Below are 21,918 nucleotides of genomic sequence, written 5' to 3' on the forward strand. Positions count from 1 at the left end.
CTGAATGCGAGCAAGCGGGGTTGCATTCGAGTGTGAATCCTCGCAGAGACTGAAGTGCCACCCACCGCCCGACTCGATTTCACACTCGAGATTACCACGCTAAATTCTCGCGCTTCTCCGGCTGAGGAGCTCAATTTTGGCCCGGATAAGCTCGGCGATATCTCCATGTGCGTGCGCCCACGAGCTCTTTCAATTTTCCTTGCATCCAAGCTTTGGGTTACTGTTGAGTAGATTAATTGAGACTTGCTAGTGCCACTGGCAGGACAAATTTACAGCATTGATGTTAGTGCGTGGGTCGATGTAAGAAGACCACCACATTGAGGTCAGTTGTCGAGACAAATATCAAGCATCCAGAATCGCAAAAAGATCCGCAGCCAGATTGCCAGGTCGTAGCTGTCAGCTGATGATGCCGTTCCGCTTCCGCATCATGCAGATGCCGGTTTGGGTGCGATCACACTTTAACTACAGACGTCCAGACGAGAACCGTGAGCAAGCGAGTTTGCGGTACAAGTACAAAGTGTATTGGTTATGGTCAACGGGGTGCTACGTTCACTTCTCGTCCGCTACCGAGGTCTTTGCAAGTGCATCAGCGAGCTCGTCAGTCTCGTCGGGTTTGGCCTGGCCCTCCTCAGCGTCGTCTTGTTCGTGCTCCTCATCCTCGTCCTCGTCCTCGTCCTCGTCTTCCGCCTCGCTCTCCTCGCCTTCGGGGTCCATCTCGTCGAGTTCCTGCAGAGCATCCTCGTGGTCGTGCTTGGCCAGAGCGCTCTTGATCTTTTCAATGCACTCGTCGTCCTCGTCAGCCCAGTTGCCGTTGATATCCAGCTTGGTGAGCTTGGTCAAATGGAGCTCGATGGCGCTGCCCAATTGGTCGAGCACCTTGCGGTCGAGATCGCAGTACTGCACTTGGATCGTCTCCAACTCAGGGTTGCTGCCGTTGGCGAGTGCACCAAACACAAGCGCGCCTCCCTTGGGCTTGAGCAAACAGTCTGAGAGATTGAGCGTCTTGAGCTTGGGCCACTTGGGCAGGCAAGCGGCGATGGCACGAGATCCTCGCAGCGTCGCCGTGTTGTCTTGGAGGTCGAGCACTTCGAGGTTAGGACACGAAGCGAGTCCTTTGCTGATGGCCTCGATACCTTCCATTCGGATGCCGTTCTGGAACATGCGAACTTCGAGCAACCCTCCGTGAGCTGCATATGCTTTGGCCCAAACGGGTGCCGAGCCATTTTCGAGTCGATTGCGTCCACAGATGACGGTGCGCAGTTTCGACTCGAGGCCCTTGGTCTTGAGGTTTTGCGCGGCTTCGTAGAGCGCTTCAGCAACGATGGTACCGCCTGTGATGCCAAGGCCGTTGTTGTTGAGCTTGAGCACCGAGAAGCTGTGGTTGTTTTTCAGGAAGTTGACCATGGGTTCAGCCGATCGTCCGCCGAATGCGTTGTCCGAGAGGTTGAGCTCTACGAGGCTAGTGTGGTCGGTAAGAGCGTCGCATAATGCCCTGAGAGCATCTGGGATTTCCGAGATGAGCCGCCCCGTAAAGATGTCGGCAAGGTCGGCCACCTGAAGGCGCAATCGTTGAGCGAAACGAAACGGTAATCACCAACAAGTCAGTCCCTGCGAAACAAACAGTTTCGAGACTACCGGTAAATGAGACTCACCTTGAGCGTCTTTTTGGTCTTCAATACATTGGCAAGCGCCTGGCATGCCTCGACACCGAGTGTGTTACCTCCAAGGTGGATTTCTTCGAGGTGGGCGATCTGTTCGAGCTTGTCGAGGTGAGGTTGGATATCGGCCTTGCTATCCAGCTTGAGGCCCTGGCCGACGAGGGAGAAGATCCTGGGCTCGTCCGACATGTTGATCTGTAGCGAAGAAGACTGATGTGTGAATGTGAACGTATCTGGAAGCAGAAGCGAAGGAAGGAAGGAAGAGATGTCGAGACGGCAACACCTTCGCTCTCTTTGTCTAAGCAAAAGTAACACACAGCGAGCAGCTTTTCGGCCAATATCATACACCCACACGCATGCTTCTCGTTGACAGGAAATCTAAGTCTTAGAAAAAAAAAGGATCCCGATCCAAAAGCAAAGGAACTATACGATTATACAATCGGTGATCGCACTCGCGCGACACTGGCGGAATTTACTCGCTATCAGCTGCGGCAACGGCGCGCATCGCCTTTTCGCTGATTGAAGCACGGTCATGTTAACACTTGGTATCATCGACTCTTTACACCTTCTCATCCTCGATCGACTGCGAGGGCTGAGTGGAAGCCTGATAGGATCTCGACGCCGTTGTCTCGTTGTCTCGTTGTCGAACCTCCTACAGGTTCACAAACAATCCATGATGAATGATTCACATTGAGGGCTCCAGCCTTAGCTCCGCATCTGGTCGGGATGCAGGTAGTAGGCTCAGTTGGTGAGCTGTCTCGTGTTTGCAGCTCGCTCGCTCCCAGAGCGATGTGCGCGCAAGGACCTTTTTTTTTTGTCGGACGGTGAAGGCGGCTCGTCAGTGTCCGACAATTGGCTGGTGTGTGCGCAGTTCTTCTCGAGATACAAACTGCTCTGTGCTGAATTTCCAGGGCTTGTATTGATTCGTGCCTTGGGCACCTGAACGGAGGACTCGAGAAGACCTTGCCTCGACAGCTTTGTATTGGATGCAGAGAGGGAATTTGCAAGGTCAGCTGGATCTCTCGAGACCAAAGTCGACTGCGCTGGCCAAGCCTGAAAATTTCCAGACGATCTGCAGATTGTCATTCGTTAACGGTTGAGGAAAGGCTCTCTCTCTCTCGCGCTCCTCTCTCTCGTCCTCGTGTCTAAAATTTTTTCTCCTCCCGTTTGCCTGCTCAGCCTGACAGTGCTCAGTTTGCTCGTTGTCCAGTTTGTATTGCCTTTGTCCAACCAAGAAATTTCTCTCTCTCTCTCTCTCTCTCTAGCTGTCCGCTGCTGCCGCTGTCGTTGAGCTGCCTCGAGCCAGATACACCATCCTCTCCGCCTTGACCCTTTCCTCCCACCAACCATCCCCCCCTCCCCCTATCCATCTCCCTCGTTCCTCAGCGCGCCGACGCTAGTGTACAGTCAAGATGGTTAAGTGAGTATCAACAGTCAGCAGCAATCAACATCCTCATCAACCCTCAAGATGCCCGTTTGGCTTGGCAATGAGGCGGGAAGGACCAACCAAACACCCAAGATGATGGTGCCAACGCCATGATTCTCGAACATGTTCTAACCTTCTGCATTCTTGCCGCTTCTCTACAACAGCTTCACCGTCGACGAGATCCGTGGCCTCATGGACAAGCCCACCAACATCCGTAACATGTCCGTCATTGCCCACGTCGACCACGGAAAGTCCACCCTTACCGACTCGCTCGTTTCCAAGGCCGGTATTATCGCCGGTGCCAAGGCCGGTGACACTCGTTTCATGGACACCCGTGATGACGAGAAGGAGCGTGGTATCACCATCAAGTCTACCGCCATCTCCATGTACTTCCCCATGGACAAGGAGGCCCTCGACGCCATCGCCCAGAAGAAGGACGGTAACGAGTTCTTGATCAACCTCATTGACTCGCCCGGTCACGTTGACTTCTCCTCCGAGGTTACCGCCGCTCTCCGTGTCACGGACGGTGCCCTTGTCGTTGTCGACTGTATCGAGGGTGTCTGTGTCCAGACCGAGACCGTGCTTCGTCAGGCCCTGACCGAGCGTATCAAGCCCGTCGTCTGCTTGAACAAGGTCGACCGTGCTCTTCTCGAGCTCCAGGTCGGCAAGGAGGACCTCTACCAGTCCTTCATGCGTACCATTGAGTCCGTTAACGTCGTCATCGCCACCTACAACGACCCCGTCCTCGGTGAGAGCCAGGTCTACCCCGAGAAGGGTACCGTTGCCTTCGCCTCCGGTCTCCACGGCTGGGCCTTCACCCTCCGCCAGTTCGCCAACCGCTACGCCAAGAAGTTCGGTGTCGACAAGGACAAGATGATGGTCAAGCTCTGGGGCGACAACTTCTTCAACCCCAAGACCAAGAAGTGGACCACCAAGGACACTGACGCTGACGGCAAGCCCCTCGAGCGTGCCTTCAACATGTTCGTCCTCGACCCCATCTTCCGTGTCTTCGACGCCATCATGAACTTCAAGAAGGACGAGATCCCCAAGATCCTCGAGAAGCTCGACGTCAAGCTTACCCAGGACGAGCAAGACCTCGAGGGCAAGCAGCTCCTCAAGGTCGCCATGCGCAAGTTCCTCCCCGCCGGTGACGCCCTCCTCGAGATGATTGTCATCCACCTCCCCTCGCCCGTTACCGCCCAGCGCTACCGTGTTGAGACCCTCTACGAGGGTCCCCTCGACGACGAGTCCGCCATCGGTATCCGTGACTGTGACCCCAAGGGCCCCCTCATGCTCTACGTCTCCAAGATGGTCCCCACCTCGGACAAGGGTCGTTTCTACGCCTTCGGCCGTATCTTCTCCGGTACCGTCAAGTCGGGCCCCAAGATCCGCATCCAGGGTCCCAACTACACCCCCGGTAAGAAGGAGGACCTTTTCGTCAAGTCGATCCAGCGTACCGTGCTCATGATGGGTCGTTACGTCGAGCCCATCGAGGATTGCCCTGCCGGTAACATTCTCGGTCTCGTCGGTGTCGACCAGTTCTTGCTCAAGTCCGGTACCCTCACCAGCTCCGAGACGGCCCACAACCTCAAGGTCATGAAGTTCTCCGTCTCACCCGTCGTGCAGGTCGCCGTCGAGGTCAAGAACGCCAACGACTTGCCCAAGCTCGTCGAAGGTCTCAAGCGTCTCTCCAAGTCCGACCCCTGTGTCCAGGCTTGGATCGCCGAGACTGGTGAGCACATTGTCGCCGGTGCCGGTGAGCTCCACCTCGAGATCGTCCTCAAGGATCTCGAGGAGGACCACGCCCAGATCCCCCTCAAGATCTCGGACCCCGTCGTTGGTTACCGTGAGACCGTCCAGGCCGAGTCGTCCATGGTCGCCCTCTCCAAGTCGCAGAACAAGCACAACCGTCTCTTTGTCAAGGCTATGCCCATTGAGGAGGAGCTCTCCAAGCTCATCGAGGCCGGCAAGATGACCCCCCGTGACGACTTCAAGGCCCGCGCCCGTATCCTCGCCGACGAGTACGGCTGGGACGTCACCGACGCCCGTAAGATTTGGTGCTTCGGTCCCGAGACCACCGGCCCCAACCTGCTGGTCGATGTCACCAAGGGTGTCCAGTACCTCAACGAGATCAAGGACTCGTGTGTCGCCGCCTTCCAGTGGGCCACCAAGGAGGGTGTCTGCGCCGAGGAGCCCATGCGTGGTACCCGATTCAACATCCTCGATGTTACCCTCCACACTGACGCCATCCACCGTGGTGGTGGACAGCTGATCCCCACGTGCCGTCGTGTCTGCTACGCCGCCGCTCTGCTCGCCCAGCCCGGTATCCAGGAGCCCGTCTACCTCGTCGAGATCCAGTGCCCCGACTCTGGTCTCGGTGGTATCTACTCGTGCCTCAACAGGCGTCGTGGTCACGTCTTCTCCGAGGAGCCCCGTGTCGGTACCCCCATGGTCACCGTCAAGGCCTACCTCCCCGTCAACGAGTCGTTCGGTTTCAACGCCGATCTCCGCCAGGCCACCTCCGGCCAGGCTTTCCCCCAGTCCGTCTTCGACCACTGGCAGCTCCTCCCCGGCACTCCCCTCGAGCCCGGTAAGACCCTCGACATCGTCACTGCTATCCGCAAGCGCAAGGGTCTCAAACTCGAGGTCCCGGCATTGGATCACTACAACGGTTCGTACAGCCAACTTTTTCCAGCGTTTATAGCGCATCTGATGGTGTTGAACAGCATGCTAACTCATATTTATATGTTGTGCGATGTTTGCCATTGCTCAATTTCTTGTTTACCCGTTTTTTCTTCTTTCTTTTTTTTTTGCTCCTCTTTTTTTCTTTCTTTTTCTCCTTCGCGCTGCGCTCATCTCTCGATCCTGTGCAATTTTCCACTCTCCACAGACAAGCTCTAAGCGCCCTGGGCTGGCAGCTCCGTTCGCGGTTACATCGGCACGCTGTGGACACGATCAAGTCAGGAGGCATTTCTTGCTCTCGGCCTGCTGTGATTCTAGCGTTCTCTCAAAATTTGATCTGTTTCCCTCTCCTTGTGCGTTTCTCGACTGCGTGATTGTATCTGTGTTTCGGTGGGTTCAATGAGCAATACTGTACAATATGATATCGATGAAAGCGGAACAAGTGGCAAACGGCGAAAATGGCTGAGGTGATCGTTGAATGGCGAATGCGGCCAGAACGGCAAAGTCGGTGCACTCGACATGATCCGTGTGGCGCATCTCAATGAAGACATTCTGCTCACAGACAACGATGGCCACCGCAATACAACGCAGAGATACCTTGTCATTGCGATGGGAGTGAGTTGTGAGAAGACAAAGCCAGAGAGAGAACCGCAACTTGCACAACAAGTGACCGCTGCTCAGATCACTCGACGGGGCAGAGTGCCATTGTTTCAGGGTGGTTGAGGAGTGGAACGGAGAGGCGCTGTGCGTGAAGTGCGAGCAGAGAGCCATTGGGGGGGAAGAGCGCGCAGAGACCTAATGTGCATAAGGAGGGGCCGTTGCGCTCAAGGAGCGGCGGAGAGCGCTTCTGCTCACCCACCCCGAAGCCGAACGGCGCTGTTCACCAACCACGAAGTAGAGCGGCTTTGTTCATACATCACGATGCACAGCGGCTCTGTTCACAGAGCGCTACTGTTCCCCAATCACAACGCAAAGCTCCTTTTTCCACTAACCTCGACGCAGCGCTCCTCTTTCACGCAGGATGACGCAGAGCGCCATTGTTCAACCATCATGAGTCAAGGAAGTTTTACTATTCAGGTTAGGTGGCTGTCCACCTCAAGTCTTCGAGCTGCCTCTCCCCAAAACTACGCTTCCAAGGAGAGCTCGCGGGCAGACCGCCGACAACGATATGGCGCTCGCCCACATGGATAGAGCCAGTCCTCTCAAGACTTCTGCCTTGGCCAACCGCAGTCTCAACGCAAAGGAGATGGCCGCCAAGGATCAAGTCCACTCGAGCGGCTCCAACAAACCTCTGGTCGAAGAAGAAGAGACTGCTTCCTGGATCGACAAGGGTAAGCGTCAGGTCAAGGGTAAGGCTAAGGATAAAGGCAGTGCTTCTCTTCAACAGAGCACCCTCAAGGGTTTTGAGATGGCCGAGAAGATCGGAAAGCTGGCCAGTGGCAAGATGGCTATTCCAGACTTCAGGCGAACCCAAAGCAGCGGCACCGCGAGCAAGAGTGTCCGTCGCTTGCCTAGTGGCAGTCCCATCGCAATCTCTTCCGGCTCAGACGAATCGGCTGTTCCCAAGCCTTCATACAAGAAAGCCGCCGAGCACCTTGGCTACGGCACATCCGATCCCGAGAAAACAGTCAAGTCCTCTCCCAAGAAGCCCAAATCCGGTCCTTGAGCATTTGTCTCATGGGTCTGAACCCTCACGAACACACGCTGTCGAAATTGCAAGTTGTCCACAATGATGAGGTCAGATTGAATAACATGTCTGCCGACATGGCTGCGCGCGACCACTTCTACTTTGCCTCCTTCTCCGAGGGCAAATCCTCTGGTGGCGCCTCAAATACGACTGTTGGAATGGGCACTGACGTTGAGCCGGATGCAACGGAGCCTTGTTCAGCCGCCGCTGCCGAGGAGTCCTTTGCTGTGGAAGCGGAAGCGGCCGACTTGATGGAATCGCTGCGCTGGAGGTTGCTGGAACGCGAGCCCGAACCCTTGTTGGCAGAAAGACGCTGGTCGAGCGCTTTGAGCGCCATGGCACGTCTACGTTCCGCCTCTGCCCGTGCGCTTCCGTGTTGCTGAGTATGGACGGAGGCAGATTCCAGGTCGGCGTAGTCGCCGCCGGTCCACGGTTGGACCACTCTGATCTTGACGAACAAGTTGAAGAGATTGGTCGAGATGAACTGAACGACGGGATGTGCAATGGGTGGGAACCAGTTGACGAAAGCAAAGGCTTCGCTTCGATCACCCTTGTAGCCGGATTCGTTGACCTTGAAGAAGCGCAAGTAGGCCCAAGAGATGAGCCACCCGAACTGGATGAGGATCCAGGGCGACGTGTAGCCGATAAGGCACATAACGTTACTGACGGTGACATAGAGCATGGGGAGGTCCTTAACCCTGATCTTGAGCGCACCGCTGAGCACCTGCACCTGGTGCTCGGGGATGAGCTGCGTGAAAGCAACTAGGAAGGCGGTCTGCAACGCCTGAAGTCCGTGGTACTGGACCCCCCAGATAAGTGGCTCCTTACGGAAGACGGCGAAGAGAAGAAGTTGCAGTCCCCATGCGATGATGTTGCTGCCTGTGAGAACGACTGCGGCGAATTTGACGAGTTCGATGGCACCCCACTGTCGTTCGAGGTAGCGTGCTGCCAAAGGAAGCGAGACGATGGATACGAGGAATTCGAGAACGGACGATTCGCAGAAGCTCGAGGTGATGAGTGTCCATGGGTACCAGAAGCTGGCGCCGGGTACGATGACGAGCCATGGGAACTGTACCGCGCTGATGGTACCAAACCCGAGGCCGGTGCGAAGGCGTAAGAGGAAAAGCAGTGTGGTGAACGCCAAGAGGCCGCCGGTCAAGAAGCGTGTTCCTGGTGGGACATTTTGAAGCAGGGTGGACAACGAGAACACCGCCATCGTGTCGGTTGTACTGCGAGTCAGACGATAGCGACTGAGCTCGCGATGTCTGTGCTGTTGTGGTGTTTGACAGTCGTGGTAGTGCTGACAGGAGAGCTACGAAGAAGATCGACTAGAGACCAACTCGGACGAAATCGAATCTCAACCCAAACTCGGCTGTCCCGAGCGTTGAACAAAGACGTGAATAAGGAAAAACTCGTGCACCGCTGGAGCCAAAGATCTCACAGAAGATTCGCCCCTTTGCGGTTGGCGCAGTCGAAAGCCACACGACCTCTCTAGCACGCGAAAGTAGTCTCCACACGAATACGAATGCATTGATAACGGAATTGTGTACATGCATGCTGGAAGCAACCGAAATAGCGTGGCGAGGCGAGCTCAGTTGCGAGGACCATAGCCCTTGGGAACACGAGGCTTGGAATTGGACGAGCCAATCTTCTTTCCATCGCGTTTGGCTTTGCGCTTGTTGGCGCGGAGCTCCTTCTTCATGCGTGGATCGACCATCTTGTAACGACCCTTGGTGCCCTTTGGTCGACCCTTGAGACCACGGTTGACGCCCTTGGCGACGACGAGCTGCACCTCCTTCTTCTTCTGACCGCCCTTGACTGACTTGGCGAGCAGCTTGTTGATCGTGTTGGATTTCTCCTTTTCCGAGATGTCCTCGTTCTCGTTGATCGTCTCGGCCTTCTGTTGAGCCTTTTCGAGACGACGGAGAGTGCGCATCTTCTTTCGCGCCTTGGCCTCGGCGACCTTCTTAATGGGTCGAGCGTCGAGAGCCCGTTGACGTTCGCGCAGCGCTTGCACGGCTTCCTTGGTGATGGGGATGTTGGCCTTGTAGTGCTTTTGCTCGTCGTCGAGGAACCAGGTGGGCAGGCCGTCCTTGTCAACAAAGTTGTGCTTGGAGAATCCTTGGTCCATGAGGTCCTCCTTTGTGATCTGACGGTTGACGAGCGCTTGGGCGAGGGCGACAGCTTCGGCGGTAGCGAGACCGTGATCCTTGATGCGCTTCTGCTTGCCTGCTTCCACGTCCTCGCCGTCCAGGTCCCACTCTTCGTCCGGGATGGCATCCTCCTCTTGGTCTTGCGGGACCACCTCAAAGTCGTCGTCTTCGTCCTCGTCCGCGTCCTCTTCGTCCTCTTCTTCGTTCTCTTCCCCCTCGTCGTCCTCCTCCTCGTCCTCCTCTTCCCAGGCGTCCTCATCCTCATCCTCCTCGTCTTGCTCTTCTACGCCTTGGAGCTCGAGCTCCTTGAAGAGAGGATTGTCGAACCAGATAGATGCTTCACGGCTCTGCTCTGCGCTGACGGCAGCGTCGCTGACGAGGGTGTTGACGAGCGAGCGTTTCAATGGCTTGGCGGTCGTCTCGAGCGAATCGGATGCGGCGCTGACAAGGTCACGCTTCCTTTTCTTGGACTGTTGTGTTGCTTGTCGCTCAAGGCGTTCGTCTTCCTCGTCCTCCTCGTCGTCCGTGTCAAAGGTTTCTTCCTGCTCCTTTCGCTTTTGGACGAGGTCGTAGCCACCCTCGCTCTCGTCGCTCATGTTGGCTTCGTCGTCCTCGTCCTCTTCCTCATCGTCCTTGATGCCGTGCCACGAGTCGTTCTTGGCGTCTTTGAGGCGTGCTTCCCTGGCACGGAACTTGGCGTCGCGGTCCGACTGCTTCTGCTTGTACTCGTCGTAGAGAGCATCCATCTCGGCATCCAGACGTCTGGCGCGTGTTTCGGGGTCGTCGTCGTCGGTGCCGTGCGAACTGACAATGGTCTCGCTCTCGTCATCCGAGACGTCGGCTTGTTCGATAAGCGCCTTCTTGGAAACTCTTTCTCCGGAGCCGATCTCAAACATGTCGCCGTTGCCAGAGCCGAGTTGGTCGTCCATGACATCCATGCCGATATCCATGGGCGTGGTCATCTGCAGCTGCATCTTGAGGATTTTCTTCTGACGAAGCTCGTTCTTGCGACGTCTCTCCTTGCGTGCTTTCCTGGCTGCCTCTTCGTTGAGCCTTACGAGCTCGTCATCGATCTGGTCATCTTCGTCCATCTCTTCTACTTCGACGGTCTCGGTCTGCTCTGCGAGATCCTTGTGTTTGGACTTGGGCACGTCGAGGCCGAGTGCGAGACGCACCTCTTTGCGCCAGTTCATGAGATTGCGGAAGTCCTTCTTGCCGAGTACTTTGAGATCAGAGCAGTTCTCGCGCATCTCGTCGGTGGTATCGGCGAGGTCGAGCAGCTTCTTGCTCTCGTCCGATTTGAACGAGATCTCGTTGTACGAGCCGAGCATGCCAATGACGTCCTGACCTTTGATGAAATCCATGGCGTCGAGGGAGTGGAAGAGGGTATAATCTCCATCGGCATAACCTTCACGGTTCCTGCGGACCTTTTTGGGTTCAAAGACGTTGGCGTGTGCGTTACCGGCTGATGTACCTTTGAGACTGAGAGGTACGCCGGCTTGCTGGTCGTCCGTGGCCAGAGCAGCGGGGTCGAGCTCCTTGAAAACATGGCGAGGGTCGAGGAACTTTGGGTCGATACGAGCAGGGTTCTTGTAGCCTTGGCAGACGACGAAGATCTCTGCCGAGACGTTACGTGATGACGAGGGCTTGGTTGCCTCGACCTTCTTGAAGAGCTGGTTGAAAACCCACAGCAGGTTGTTGTAGTCTTTGGAACGGAAGACCTTGGTGACGAATGTACCGCCTGCGTTGAGGAACTCGACGGCGAGACGGAGCGACTGGAGGGTGAGCTCGGATTGAGCGTAGGCATCTTGTACCCAAGCGGTACCGACATTGGGCGCACCGTCATGGATGACGATATCAGCCTTCCAGTCTTTGAGGATCTGGCGAAGCTGGTCTCTGCACTTGTACGAATTGATGTCTTCGGCAAAAGTGATGGTTCTTGGGATGGGTTTGATGGGGACGAGATCAACACCGACGATGAGCGAGTTGGCGGGCATGAACTTGCTGGCGACTTGGAGCCAACCACCTGGAGCGGCACAGAGATCGATACAGCATCGTGCCTTTTCGAGGAAGTTGTACTTTTTGTTGAGTTGGACGAGCTTGAAGGCGGCACGCGAACGGTAGCCCTGTTCCTTGGCAAGCCAGTAGAACTTGTCGAGACGACCCTTGGCCGTCTTCTTCTGCTGCTTCTTACCCATCGTGAGCTGCGCGGACGATGTGTGGATGGGATGGATCAAGGAGATGGAGGTTGGCGAGCAAGCAACCGCGCTATCAGCGGGAGAGCCGAGCGAGAGCTCTTCTGCCGGCAGACAGCTCTGTCTCTGTCACTCTCAACTTTTTTCCCCCCCAGAGTCAACTTCTGAAATTTCCAAAATTTTCGCCCACATGCAGCTTTGAGTAGCCACAGGAGCGTTGATAATTGTGAGGACCCTGGATGAGTTCGAGTCGCACGAGAGATGCAGCTCCAAGCCAGTCCTGCTGAGCGCGTGCTCGCTCTCTTTCCCTCTCGCTGTGTGTCGTGGTTTGTAGGTGCAGTTGGGGCGCGTCCAAATTCATTTCACTCACAGCGAATAGAAAATCCAGAAGGACGAGAAGAAAAAGAAGAAACCTCGAATTCAAAGAGAGAGAGAGAGAGAGAGGGAATGAGGCAGAGAAGAGCAAAGGAAGAAAAAATTCAAGTGCAACTGCGAGACAGCACAAAGAGCATCGAGCCTCTCGCAACTCGGCCTCTCGTGACACTCACTCAGAACAGAGCGAGCGCTCTTGAACTGCAACGCAGCACACACTCAATCAGCTCGCAGCCTGTGGCGATCATCTTGTCTCTACCCTCAACCTCTCTAACACAAAAAGGTCGTATAGACCCATCTCTACTCATCTCGTACACAACGGCCGGCTCTTCCCATTCAGCCTTCGCCGTCAACCGCTCCCGGTTCGCAGACCTTATCATCCCTCGTACGGCCGCGAACGAGGTTGGTCTTTTTAGCGCAATCGCACTTGCATTCTACACTCGCGACTCTTTCTTCCAGCATCCTGTTCGCCCAACATGCCCAGCGTAGACGACATCACAAACGGCGTCGATGAGCTTGACTTCATCGACGATGCCGACATCGACTTTTCCGACATTGAGCAAAAGTACTCGGTCAAATTTGACGAGGGTCTCGACGATGTCATTGTCATCGAGGGTGTCCCCGTCATCACCGAGTCGCGTCAGCAGAAGCTCTTCGAGACAATCCAGAAACGCTTCAAGACCCACGCCGGCATCGACATCGCTGTCGAGGGCATGCACATCCCGTACGCCGACAACGGCGAATCCAAAGGATACCTGTTTGTCGAGATGGCTTCCGCTGAAGACGCCGCGCAGGCCATCCGACAGATGGACGGCTACTCCTTTGACAAGAAACACCGCTTCTCCGTCCACCGCTTCACCGATGTCGAGAAGTTCGCCAGCCTCTCCGAGACGTACACAGAGCCCGCCGAAGAGGAGTTCAAGCCGCGCGAGCACCTCCGCTCCTGGTTGGCAGACCCTTCCGGTCGCGACCAGCTCGTCATCTGCCGTGGAGACGACGTCGAAATCGCCTGGCACAACCGCTCCTCGGATCCCCAGGTCGAACACAGCCGCCCTCGCTGGACAGAGAGCTACGTTCAGTGGTCGCCTCTCGGCACCTTCCTCACCACCTTCCACCGTCAAGGTATCCAGATCTGGGGCGGTCCCTCGTGCGAGCGTTTCATGCGTTTCCCTCACCCCGGTGCTCGTCTGGTCGACTTTTCTCCCAGCGAGCGTTTCATGGTCACTTGGTCTCACGAGCCCATCCAGGTACCCGACAACGCTCCCATCGGCCCGCAGTTCTTTGGTCCTGAAGACGAGGGCAACCGTATCGCCGTGTGGGAGGTCCGAACCGGCCACCTCTTGCGTACCTTCCCCGTCCCTCAGGATGAGAGCGGTCAGCCTGGCCAGCTCAAGGGCTTCTCCTGGCCTTTCCTCAAGTGGAGCCCCGACGACAAGTACTGCGCGCGTCTCAACCCGGGCCAGGCCATCAGCGTCTACGAGACTCCCTCCATGGGCCTGCTCGACAAGAAATCCATCAAGATCGAGGGCGTCGTCGACTTTGAGTGGTGCCCCATGGGCGACAGGGACCGCGAGCTCGCCGAGGCTGGCAAGCCAAACAAGAAGGCTAGGGACAACATGATTGTCTACTGGCAGCCTGAGGTGGCCAACCAGCCCGCCCGTGTCACCGTCATGGCCGTGCCATCAAGAACCATCCTGCGATCCAAGAACCTCTTCAACGTCTCGGACTGCAAGCTTCACTGGCACCCGCAGGGCGACTACCTTTGCGTCAAGGTCGACCGTCACACCAAAACCAAAAAGTCCATGTTCTGCAACCTGGAGATCTTCCGCGTGCGGGAGAAGGAGTTCCCCGTCGAGGTTGTCGAGCTCAAGGACGCGGTCACCGCTTTTGCCTGGGAGCCGCATGGAACCCACTTTGCATTCATCTCGAGCAACGACCCGCAGCTCGGCACACCGGCACCGGGTATCACGATTAAGACGCAGCTCAACTTTTACCACCTGCACCCCAAGGGCGACTTCCGTTTGCTCAAGGCGCTCGACAACAAGACGGTCAACACGCTCTTCTGGTCGCCGCGCGGCCGTCACATCGTTGCGGCTACGCTCGGCAGCTCGCAAAAGTTCGATCTGGAGTGGTACGACGTCGACTTCATGCACGAGGTGCGACAGGGCAACCCTTCGGCCGATCCGGCTGACGACGTCAAGCTGATCGGCACAGGCGAGCACTACGGCATCACCGACCTCGAGTGGGACCCTTCGGGACGCTACGTTGCCACCTCGGCATCCGTCTGGCGCCATTCGCTCGAAAACGGTTTCGCAATTTGGGACTTCAAGGGCCAAGAGCTGCAAAAGCACATCCAGGACCGCTTCAAGCAGATCCTGTGGCGCCCACGACCTCGCACGCTGCTCACCAAGGAGGACCAGAAGAAGGTTCGCAAGAACTTGCGAGAATACTCGAAGCAGTTCGAAGAGGAGGATGCCGCCGAGGAGTCCAACTTGGCTTCGGCCGAGCGCGAGCTGTACCAGCGCATCCTCGAGGAGTGGAAAGCATGGCGTGGACGTGCTCGCCGCGATCTCGAGCAGCTGCGCGCAGACCTTGGCCGCGAGCAAGTTGGCCAGAGCGTCGACCACGCCAAGAAGCTTGCCGAGGAGGCGACCGAAGAGGTGCAAGAGTGGATCGAGGACATCATCGAGGAGACCGAAGAGGTGCTCGCCTGAGAACGCTCGCTTACTAGACGGCAGTCTCATTCTGATCTGCGGTCGAGCCTGAAGCCGCATTCATCTGTATACTTTCTCCTGCTTCAATACTTACAATTGTAGCGCTCGAGTGAAGCATGTTGTCACCACTTGCTAATGCTGTAGTTGAGTATCGATCTGTGTTGCAATCGGGCGTGAAGACATCGCACGAGCATGAGATTTGCTCCAAATTTGCTCCTGCCAGTCTTGTGAGCTGTGCAAGCTGCATCACTTTGAATCTGAAGAGGGTATTGTTGATGAGGAAGGGGTGGATGAAGAAGCTGCTGTTGAGCTAGCATGCCGAAATGCCCGCCTCCAATGTGCCTGGCCAAGTTCTTGCATGTCTTTCTCGATGTCCTTGGGAAGTTTGATGTGCTTGACCGACTTGGGTTCAAACGTCGTTTCGAGCAGCCTTGCTGTCTTTCGCTGCAGGTACTCGATCTGCGAAAAGTCTCTTCTACGTAGACCGCCTCCCCATGAAGGGTGCTTGAAAAAGTAGCGCAAGTAGATGGTAAAGTCTCTGCGGTGTTCCTGTCGAGTGCGGCGGCGAGAGGGACAGGCGGGTTAGCATCGCAACAAGGACAGAAGCGGGATCGACTCTACATACCTGCTCCTTTGTCTTGATCATACGCAGACCCCTTCGATACAGGGCCAGGATCTCCCTTTGCGCCTGCGTTAGCTTCTTTGCTGGTGGCATAGTGCATTCGATGTTACTCCGGGGTGACGGTGACGAGCATGGTGAAGCGGAGGGCAATAGCATTAGCAAAGCGATTCTTCGTGTTCTCCACACGCAAAGCCTCAACCAATCCTTCTCGGAACTCGGACAAATGTCTGACTGTGCAATCGAGCCCAAATTTTTTGGAAACATCGAAAGAGAAAACATCTTCCGAAACCTTGTTCTCGCAGCTCATCAACACCATCCTCAACCCCGTATCTCCACCGCCCTCGCACATCACGGCCAACCATGCCGAAAGTATCAAAACGGCAGAAGGAGAAGAAGGCCGACTTCCAGGTAAGCTAGCTTTCTCGGCTCGGCACAAGAAATGTATCAACTTACTGACATCTTGATCTCGCGCTCTTGTCTGTCCCGCTATCTCTCAAAGAAAACCAAACTCAAGTTAGGAAAGGGAAAGCAAGCCGCTAACAATGCTACCGACGTCTCGTTCAGAGCCAAGACCATTGCTCTACCTCAGCAGTCGATCAATGTCGACAAGTCAGGCAAGCTTGTCAACTCTCGTAACCTCACCATCGCCGATCTCGCCCTTCAGCTCCGTCACTACTCGGCAGGTGTACGACGAGATGCTGTCGGAGGCATCAAGGAAATCCTCACGCTGCATCCAAGCTTGATGCTGACCGATGCAGCCTCGCTCATCCCGGAACTTTCTCGCTGCATTGGCGACGACGATGCCTCCGTCCGCAAGCAATTGCATGCCTTGTTGGCGTGGATGCTGCCAGAGGTACCCGCTCAGTTGCTCGGTCCTTATCACAATACCCTCCTCCTCTTTACTACTTCGGCTCTCAGTCACATTTATCCAGAAGTGCGTCTTGATGCCGTCAGGATCCTAGACGTCTGCTTGTTCGTGCTGCCCGATGTAGCAACAAAAGGGTGGGAGGCCGCTGTTCACAAAATGGCCAACGCCATCTCGACAACAACTGGCGGATCCGCTTCTTCAAACACTGCCGGTCCAAGCAGCGCCGCGCATCAACCTCACGGCGAGCGAATTATGAACTGCTATCTCAATCTCCTCGGCATCACGCAGCGGTCAAGCGCTGCTGCTTCCATCACCGCCACCGACCTAGCACCGGCCGCGAAGCTCTTGATCCTCAGATCGCTTCGATCTTTTCTCTCCCACGCTCTTCCGTCCACGACTGGAACCGGCGTGAATAGCGATAGCGAGCACGGCTGCCCCACATGGTTTTTCCGTTCTGCTTTTACCTCTTCGGCCGAATTCGAATACTTTCAGAGGCTCCTCGGTCGCCACTCGAGCTCTGCACAGTCACGTTACGTCTCAATCACGCGATCAAAGGACGGCAGCTCGCAACAAAGTCCTACTCTATACGGTAGGCAAGCGTCGTACGCTGACTGGCCAGCGTCTGATGTGGCAGCCTCGTCCTTGATGGACTTGGACTCCACCGCGGGCAAGTCACTCAACAGTGTCGACCTCCTCGATTCTCTCCAAGCCGCCATCGCTTTGCAATCATACCCTAGCTCGAATTCATCTGCGACATCCTCTGGGAAGTGCACACAATCTGCTGCCTTGTCGCTTTACTCTTTGCTGGATCCAGTCCTGCTCGCATCCTTTCTGGACGCCGCGCCGGCCGCTTTCCAGCCCGACCTCGACCTGTCGCAGCAATCTCGCGGCCAGAATGTTGGGCTTTCCACGCCTGCGCAGCTCGTCTTCGAAATCATCAGCCTCATTCTGGCACTGTGGCGAGGCTCGCCTTCCCCTAGCACACAAGTGCGAACATCCCTCGCAAATGCACTGGGTCACGTCTCAGTCTACTTCCCCTTCAGCCACCACATGGGCTCCAGCGGTCTCTCGGCCAAGGCCAAGTCAGCGGTAGTCAAGATGGACCTTGCCTATGCTGAACTTACGGCACTATTGGCGCTCAACAACGCGAAGTCGCAGAAGGTCAAGTCGAAGTTCAACGTCGAAGTGCAGATCGCTGCCGTCTCTGCTTTCATCGCCGAGCTGCTTTCGACTCCCGTTACCGAGAGCGGGACCGTCTCGCTCGAATCTGTCAGTGCATCTGCTGCCAGTGTGCTCGATGCCGAGACGTTCCGTGCTCTGCTTCCGACCTTGTGGTTCCTGCTCGGGACAGAACACGAAACGCTCCTGGATAGCTTGCTGGCCACCTATCATGCTCAAGGATCTCAGAACCGAGTCAAGCCTGTACTGTTTGAATTCCTCGCACGTTCTTTCCTGCTTTCAAAGATCAGGGCAAAAACGCCTTTCTCGACGGCAGAAAGCGAACACATTCTCGAAAGCCTGCTGTCGACACTACCTCGCTGCCTTTGGGAGGCCTCGTCGTCGGCCAGCGGACATGCATTTGCAGGGGTCCAACTTGAGTTCCTCCACTTTTTGCTTCTGCTACCTTCAGCTCCCACGGCGCTCTCATACAACAAGCTGGGGCCGTTCTACTGGATTCGCCACCCGGCCAAGAAGGTCTCAGGCCCAGGTCCATTCAATAGACTTCCGCGAGCACTTCGCAAGCTCGCTCTCGACAACATTTCGCTTTTAGCAAAGCAGGACGATAAACTCGACAAGACCATGGCACAAGCGCTGCAATTCGCACAGACCAGTGCATGAGCTGTTCCATCTAGGACGCAATGCGAGCCACGTCCAAGTATTCGATCTTGTATGCAGATGGTAATGTATAATCGAGCTATGCTACGAATCGACTAGAGACTATTCCTTGTCGCTGGAATCGCCAATCTTCTTCTCGAGCTTTTCGTACATGGCTTGTGCCTGAGGAATGAGGCCGTTGAACTGGCTGTTGGACCATTGGCCTTTTTGAGATGGCAGCGAAGGCAGGTTGCCCGACGTCTTGAGGATGGCAAGAAGCTTTGCCAACAGTGCATACGACAGCTGATCGGCTTGAGCCTTGTCGATGCTTCGAAGACCACGCACTTGATGCAAGCTGGGATCAAGCGCACGATGCTGACCAAGCAACGTTGCAAGCTGCAAGATGCCGGGCGGATAGTCGCACTGTGCCGACTTTTCAAGCCAGAATCGAGCTTCAATGTCATTGGCCTCGACGCCGAATGTGTCCTTGTGCGCCTGTTTCATAGTCTTGTCACCTGCCGTGACATCCGGATGCTGAGCCATCTTGTCGCGATCCAAAAAGTAGAACGAGCCTACTTGGAACATGCTCTGCGCATCGCCTTGCTCGGCGGCTTGCTTGAACAGTCGGAATGCTTCTGCTTTGTCGCCAGTCTCGTTGTCGAGCAAGTGATCCATGCCAAGCGCAAAGAGGCATCCCGAATGACCCAGCTGGGCGCCCTTGTGCAGATAATCGCGAGCACGCTGCTGATCTGGTGGGTTGAAGCGTGATTCTTGAAACAGCAGCGCAAGATCATACCACGCTTCCGCGAGGCCCTTTTCGCCCGCCTGCGTATACAGTTTGACGGCTTGCTCGATCAGTGCAGGCCGCTGTGCCTTTTCGACCTGCGCTCTCTGCACCCGTTGAAGAAGCAACCTGGCTACGCCTAGGGAGCCGCGTGCATTGCCGGCCGCCGAGAGTTGCTGATAGAGCGTCAAAGCCTCCTGGACTCTGCCGTTCGCATCGCCCGAGGGTGGTGGAGGTGCAGTGTTTTGCAGCACCATGCTTGCCCAGAAGTAGCCAGCATCGTCTGACCCGGCCTGGTGTGCCACTTGGAACAATCTGAACGCTAGCGGCTGCCGACGTGGATCGGCAGAAGCAGACAATAGCAAAGTGGCGAATTGCGAAAGATCCTGGGCGCCAAAGCCGGCTTCTCTCATGGTAGTTATGATGTCTGCGTCGACAGATGCTTGATAGGCTTGGCGATCCGCTACCGATGGAAGGTCTGCCGTCGTGCGGAGTTGGACCAACAACTTGGATAAGAGGGAGCAAGCCTGCTCGTAGTTGATCGATGTTGCTGCATCGCTCTCGTAGCGGGAAGCTGGCAGGATCCGGCTTATAGAGGCATCTAGCTCCGACTGATCAGGGATGCGAATGTTGGTCGGCACGGCGTATCGTCGGGACAAGTTGATGAGGGGGCCGACATGTCCGCTTGGCAATGCTGCCACAGCGTGAGGCCTTGTTGCAGGTATTATCCGGGTCCGCGTGGACAATGACCTTGCTGCGCTCTGGCGCAGTAGTCGTAAGCGTGCTGTCATCTTCTGTGTGGGAACGGGAACGTACAGCGTGCCAAGTAGACGGGATGGAAGATGAATCGCAAACACTTTACAGAAGCGAGGTGAATTCGTCTGACGAAGCCAAGGCGATCGAGCCGTGAAAGACGTTGCTGATGACCAACTTCGGCGATTTTCGCCAAGTCTTACTCGCCGAGCATTCGCTGAGTTCGCTCCTCCACAAACACTTCTAAACAGTGCGAGTTCCGAGCTTTTGTCGAGACCCTGTGGGCTAATCCAGATAGGCTCTAATCGTGCACGCAGCTGCTGTCGTTTGACACACTCCTTACAGACTAACGTGCAACATCATGACGGCAAACGGGTTCTCGGAGCAGCAAAATTGGCCGCTTCCACCATCCTCGTGGATCGACAAGGTGCTTCTCCTCGGCACAGGCACAAGCGGCCAAGTCCCAGCGATCCACTGTGTCACCAAACCCGACTTTGGCAACTGTGCTGCTTGCAAGGACGCCACGCTCAATCCCACCGGCAAGAATCGCAGAGGATGCACGGCCGCTGCTGTCGTAGGACGTGGCGCTGGCGATCAGAACAACAGCACCATCTTGATAGACTGTGGCAAGACCTTCTACTCGAACGCCGTCGTTCATTTCCCCCGCAATGGCATTCGAGAGATTCGAGCTGTCTTGCTCACCCATGCCCACGCAGATGCCATCCTCGGCTTGGACGATCTCAGAGCATGGACCATGGGCGGCGTGATCCAGCGTCAAGTCGACATCTACCTCACGCAAGAGTGCATGGCCGTTGTCGAGGGCATGTTCCCCTACCTTGTTGATCGGTCCAAATCCACAGGCGGCGGCGACGTTCCCACTCTTCGTTGGAACATCATCGATCAGGACAAGCCTTTTGTCATCCCAGCCTCGCAAGGTCGTAGCGAGGTCCAAGTACACCCTTTGCCGGTTCTGCACGGCTATGTGGGACGAGGTTCGCCCTTTTGGTGCCTCGGATTCCGCATCGACTCATTTAGCTACATCAGCGATTGTCACGAGATTCCAACCAAGACCCTGGAGCTGATGCGTGGCAGTCAGGCCATCGTCATGGACGCTCTCAAGATGGACCGGCACCTCTCACACTTTTCATTTTCGCAAGCACTTTCCTTCTTTGCGTCATTTCAACCACCCCCGGCGCTCGGCCTTCTTACCGACTTTACGCATCGCATAGAGCATTACGCCACGCAAGAGCTCGTAGATAGATGGAGGGATGGCATGCTGGCCGCACAACTTGCAGGAAAGACACGCACAACGAAGTCAATAGGCGAAGGCGGAGGGTCGCGTTGGTGGGCAGACATCTGGGACGAGCAAGACAACGAGCACAACATGACAATACAGCTCAAGCAACGCTACAGTCCTGTAGACCACACCTCTGCACGATCGGTTACGCACTACATTCCGCCGATCAAGCTCTGTTGGGACGGTCTGGTAGTATCATTTGCGCCTAGTCGCTGACGCAGTTCTTGTGCAATCTAGATAACGAGATACATCATCACTTCGGAAACCATCTTTGTGACACAGATACGGCGGACCATGGCACTTTGGAACGTGACACTCTCGAGTGAACGGGAGCAGGGCCAACGCAGCGACTTTGCTGGATTGCCTGTCAACAGTCGCATTTGCTGCATGCATTTGGGTGGAGCAGGCCACGAAAAAAAAACCCCAACAGCTTCAGAGTGAGTAGCCCTCCGAGACCGCAAAAATGAGCAGCGTCGCAAAGCAGGCCGAGAGAGCAAGGAGCTTGATGGAAAGCGGTGAGTTGGATATGGCACCGTTAGGGTCGAAGCCAGGCGGCATCATGGACGAGTACGTGGAAACATCGTGCTTGCTTGTGAGCCACGGCTTTGCCCCATAGATTCGTTATGCTCGTTCCAGGTTTTGGAGTGCACCACAAGGCGGTGAGATTCCATACTCCACCGTCCTGTCGACAGTATGTGGATGCGATCGTGGCGTTTTCGACTGTGTAGTTAGGGTTAGGGGTTAGGGTTAGGGTTAGGGTTAGGGTTAGGGTTAGGGTTAGGGTTAGGGTTAGGGTTAGGGTTAGGGTTAGGGTTAGGGTTAGGGTTAGGGTTAGGGTTAGGGTTAGGGTTAGGGTTAGGGTTAGGGTTAGGGTTAGGGTTAGGGTTAGGGT

The 21,918-nt window shown here is 55.8% G+C and overlaps 10 protein-coding genes across 10 annotated transcripts; 5 read left to right on the forward strand and 5 right to left on the reverse strand.

Annotated features, from left to right (window-relative positions):
- Window positions 1-549: 549 nt before the first annotated feature.
- EX895_002041 (uncharacterized protein) lies at window positions 550-1,847 on the reverse strand (the record flags this gene model as incomplete). The annotated part of the gene is made up of 2 exons (XM_029882640.1): window positions 550-1,554; window positions 1,653-1,847. The coding sequence occupies 2 exons, from the start codon at window positions 1,845-1,847 to the stop codon at window positions 550-552; spliced, it is 1,200 nt and encodes a 399-aa protein (XP_029741495.1).
- Window positions 1,848-3,070: 1,223 nt separating this feature from the next.
- On the forward strand, window positions 3,071-5,985 carry EX895_002042 (uncharacterized protein; the record flags this gene model as incomplete). Its single annotated transcript, XM_029882641.1, has 3 exons — window positions 3,071-3,078; window positions 3,249-5,755; window positions 5,975-5,985. 3 exons carry the CDS (start codon window positions 3,071-3,073, stop codon window positions 5,983-5,985), a joined length of 2,526 nt encoding a protein of 841 aa, XP_029741496.1.
- A 949-nt stretch (window positions 5,986-6,934) lies between these two features.
- EX895_002043 (uncharacterized protein) lies at window positions 6,935-7,432 on the forward strand (the record flags this gene model as incomplete). The annotated part of the gene is made up of 1 exon (XM_029882642.1): window positions 6,935-7,432. The coding sequence occupies one exon, from the start codon at window positions 6,935-6,937 to the stop codon at window positions 7,430-7,432; it is 498 nt and encodes a 165-aa protein (XP_029741497.1).
- Window positions 7,433-7,550: 118 nt separating this feature from the next.
- Window positions 7,551-8,669, reverse strand: EX895_002044 (uncharacterized protein; the record flags this gene model as incomplete). Its single annotated transcript, XM_029882643.1, has 1 exon — window positions 7,551-8,669. The coding sequence occupies one exon, from the start codon at window positions 8,667-8,669 to the stop codon at window positions 7,551-7,553; it is 1,119 nt and encodes a 372-aa protein (XP_029741498.1).
- A 375-nt stretch (window positions 8,670-9,044) lies between these two features.
- EX895_002045 (uncharacterized protein) lies at window positions 9,045-11,804 on the reverse strand (the record flags this gene model as incomplete). The annotated part of the gene is made up of 1 exon (XM_029882644.1): window positions 9,045-11,804. One exon carries the CDS (start codon window positions 11,802-11,804, stop codon window positions 9,045-9,047), a length of 2,760 nt encoding a protein of 919 aa, XP_029741499.1.
- Window positions 11,805-13,333: 1,529 nt separating this feature from the next.
- Window positions 13,334-14,887, forward strand: EX895_002046 (uncharacterized protein; the record flags this gene model as incomplete). Its single annotated transcript, XM_029882645.1, has 1 exon — window positions 13,334-14,887. The coding sequence occupies one exon, from the start codon at window positions 13,334-13,336 to the stop codon at window positions 14,885-14,887; it is 1,554 nt and encodes a 517-aa protein (XP_029741500.1).
- Window positions 14,888-15,133: 246 nt separating this feature from the next.
- On the reverse strand, window positions 15,134-15,602 carry EX895_002047 (uncharacterized protein; the record flags this gene model as incomplete). The annotated part of the gene is made up of 2 exons (XM_029882646.1): window positions 15,134-15,436; window positions 15,513-15,602. The coding sequence occupies 2 exons, from the start codon at window positions 15,600-15,602 to the stop codon at window positions 15,134-15,136; spliced, it is 393 nt and encodes a 130-aa protein (XP_029741501.1).
- Window positions 15,603-15,869: 267 nt separating this feature from the next.
- On the forward strand, window positions 15,870-18,216 carry EX895_002048 (uncharacterized protein; the record flags this gene model as incomplete). Its single annotated transcript, XM_029882647.1, has 2 exons — window positions 15,870-15,917; window positions 16,009-18,216. 2 exons carry the CDS (start codon window positions 15,870-15,872, stop codon window positions 18,214-18,216), a joined length of 2,256 nt encoding a protein of 751 aa, XP_029741502.1.
- Window positions 18,217-18,315: 99 nt separating this feature from the next.
- Window positions 18,316-19,389, reverse strand: EX895_002049 (uncharacterized protein; the record flags this gene model as incomplete). Its single annotated transcript, XM_029882648.1, has 1 exon — window positions 18,316-19,389. One exon carries the CDS (start codon window positions 19,387-19,389, stop codon window positions 18,316-18,318), a length of 1,074 nt encoding a protein of 357 aa, XP_029741503.1.
- Window positions 19,390-20,090: 701 nt separating this feature from the next.
- Window positions 20,091-21,242, forward strand: EX895_002050 (uncharacterized protein; the record flags this gene model as incomplete). The annotated part of the gene is made up of 1 exon (XM_029882649.1): window positions 20,091-21,242. One exon carries the CDS (start codon window positions 20,091-20,093, stop codon window positions 21,240-21,242), a length of 1,152 nt encoding a protein of 383 aa, XP_029741504.1.
- Between the last annotated feature and the right edge of the window lie 676 nt (window positions 21,243-21,918).

The sequence above is a fragment of the Sporisorium graminicola genome, chromosome SGRAM_12, assembly GCF_005498985.1.
Source record: "Sporisorium graminicola strain CBS 10092 chromosome SGRAM_12, whole genome shotgun sequence".
Classification (NCBI taxonomy): domain Eukaryota; kingdom Fungi; phylum Basidiomycota; class Ustilaginomycetes; order Ustilaginales; family Ustilaginaceae; genus Sporisorium; species Sporisorium graminicola.